At 39.3% G+C, this 1,346-nt stretch overlaps 1 protein-coding gene across 1 annotated transcript; it reads left to right on the forward strand.

The window, feature by feature from the left end:
* Window positions 1-287: 287 nt before the first annotated feature.
* LOC138851039 (methyltransferase-like protein 27) lies at window positions 288-915 on the forward strand (the record flags this gene model as incomplete). Its single annotated transcript, XM_070090109.1, is given in 1 exon segment — window positions 288-915. A coding segment is annotated over 1 exon segment (74 nt), but the record flags the coding sequence as incomplete, so codon positions are not given.
* Between the last annotated feature and the right edge of the window lie 431 nt (window positions 916-1,346).

The raw sequence follows: 1,346 nt of genomic DNA on the forward strand, positions 1-1,346 counted from the left end.
AATTACAAGTTTCCATTTCACACTCACTTAGGAGGACGGTAGTACCTTCCTGGGTGGTTGCTGTCTACCAACCTTCTGCCACAGGACGGTAGTACCTCCCTGGGTGGTTGCTGTCTACCAACCTACTACCACAGGACGGTAGTACCTCCCTGGGTGGTTGCTGTCTACCAACGTACTACCACAGGACGGTAGTACCTCCCTGGGTGGTTGCTAGACAAATATAGTATAATCTTTGCAGTTTATATAAACCATACTACTGAAATAATCGATTTTCTATTTTGCTCAACAGGAAGTGAAGAAGACAGTGCCAAACTTCTACAGCGGCAAAGAAGGAATATTGTTTATCTACCGAGTCCTGTAAGAAACTAGCTCCCTCATCCCTGCTGCCAGACCTGCAAGTCATAGATTCAGCCAACTGTACTCCTCACTTTACAGTTACTATATTCTACTGAAAAAAGAACCATATTTAAGAGATTTGAATATAGAAATGAAAAACAAGCAACTGATGATGATACCTCCCAAAATTAACCTACTTTCTAATTGTTTTCTCAACTCTAGAACCGGAAACTGAGTAAAAGATCCTCTTGAAATTCACGCCAGGAAACACATAAATACAATACAGTCCAAATGTATCATTAATTTACAACACAAAAGGACTTAACACATAAAATTCAAATGACACCAAAGGTCCTAAAACATAAACCAAAGCTACAGTCTACTAGTTACACATATCTTACAGCACTTGCACATGAGAACACATAACAACAGTATGTACCATCTTTTACATAAAAACAGGTCCACATCACTCAAGAATAAAATTTTAAACATACAAAGGCAACTTTCCAAATTCATTTATATATAAGACATACAGAGTTTCAGTTAATAAAAAGAATATTATAGACCAAGAATTGCAAAGTATAATTACCCCCTGGAGTATCCAACCTTACAGGGAAAAAAAAAGGAAAATTTTTTCACACCCTACCAATAAAACCAAAGTCTGTCATTCGACAGAAACAGATCACACAGGAGCTAAAAAATACCTGATACTGTACATAAGGCCCATAATACATATACAGAGCGGTACTACTACTAGCATTCAAAAACCATCCTGGCCCCTGGCACATCAGAAAGCCTCCCACAGCCCCTGACCCCGTATCAACTATATTATACTCAAGTCCACTCTCACAAAACTACACCTTCAGTCTTAAGTCAAAACCCCAGTCATTAAAATCCTTATGTCCATTGTCCACCCCCCACCATAACCCCCCTCATGCTTAAAGACTGAACACCCACATACGCCACTACCACTTACTGTCTTACCACATTCGAACCTCTACTAACTCGAA

This window comes from Cherax quadricarinatus, chromosome 30 (assembly GCF_038502225.1).
Source record: "Cherax quadricarinatus isolate ZL_2023a chromosome 30, ASM3850222v1, whole genome shotgun sequence".
Taxonomy (NCBI): domain Eukaryota; kingdom Metazoa; phylum Arthropoda; class Malacostraca; order Decapoda; family Parastacidae; genus Cherax; species Cherax quadricarinatus.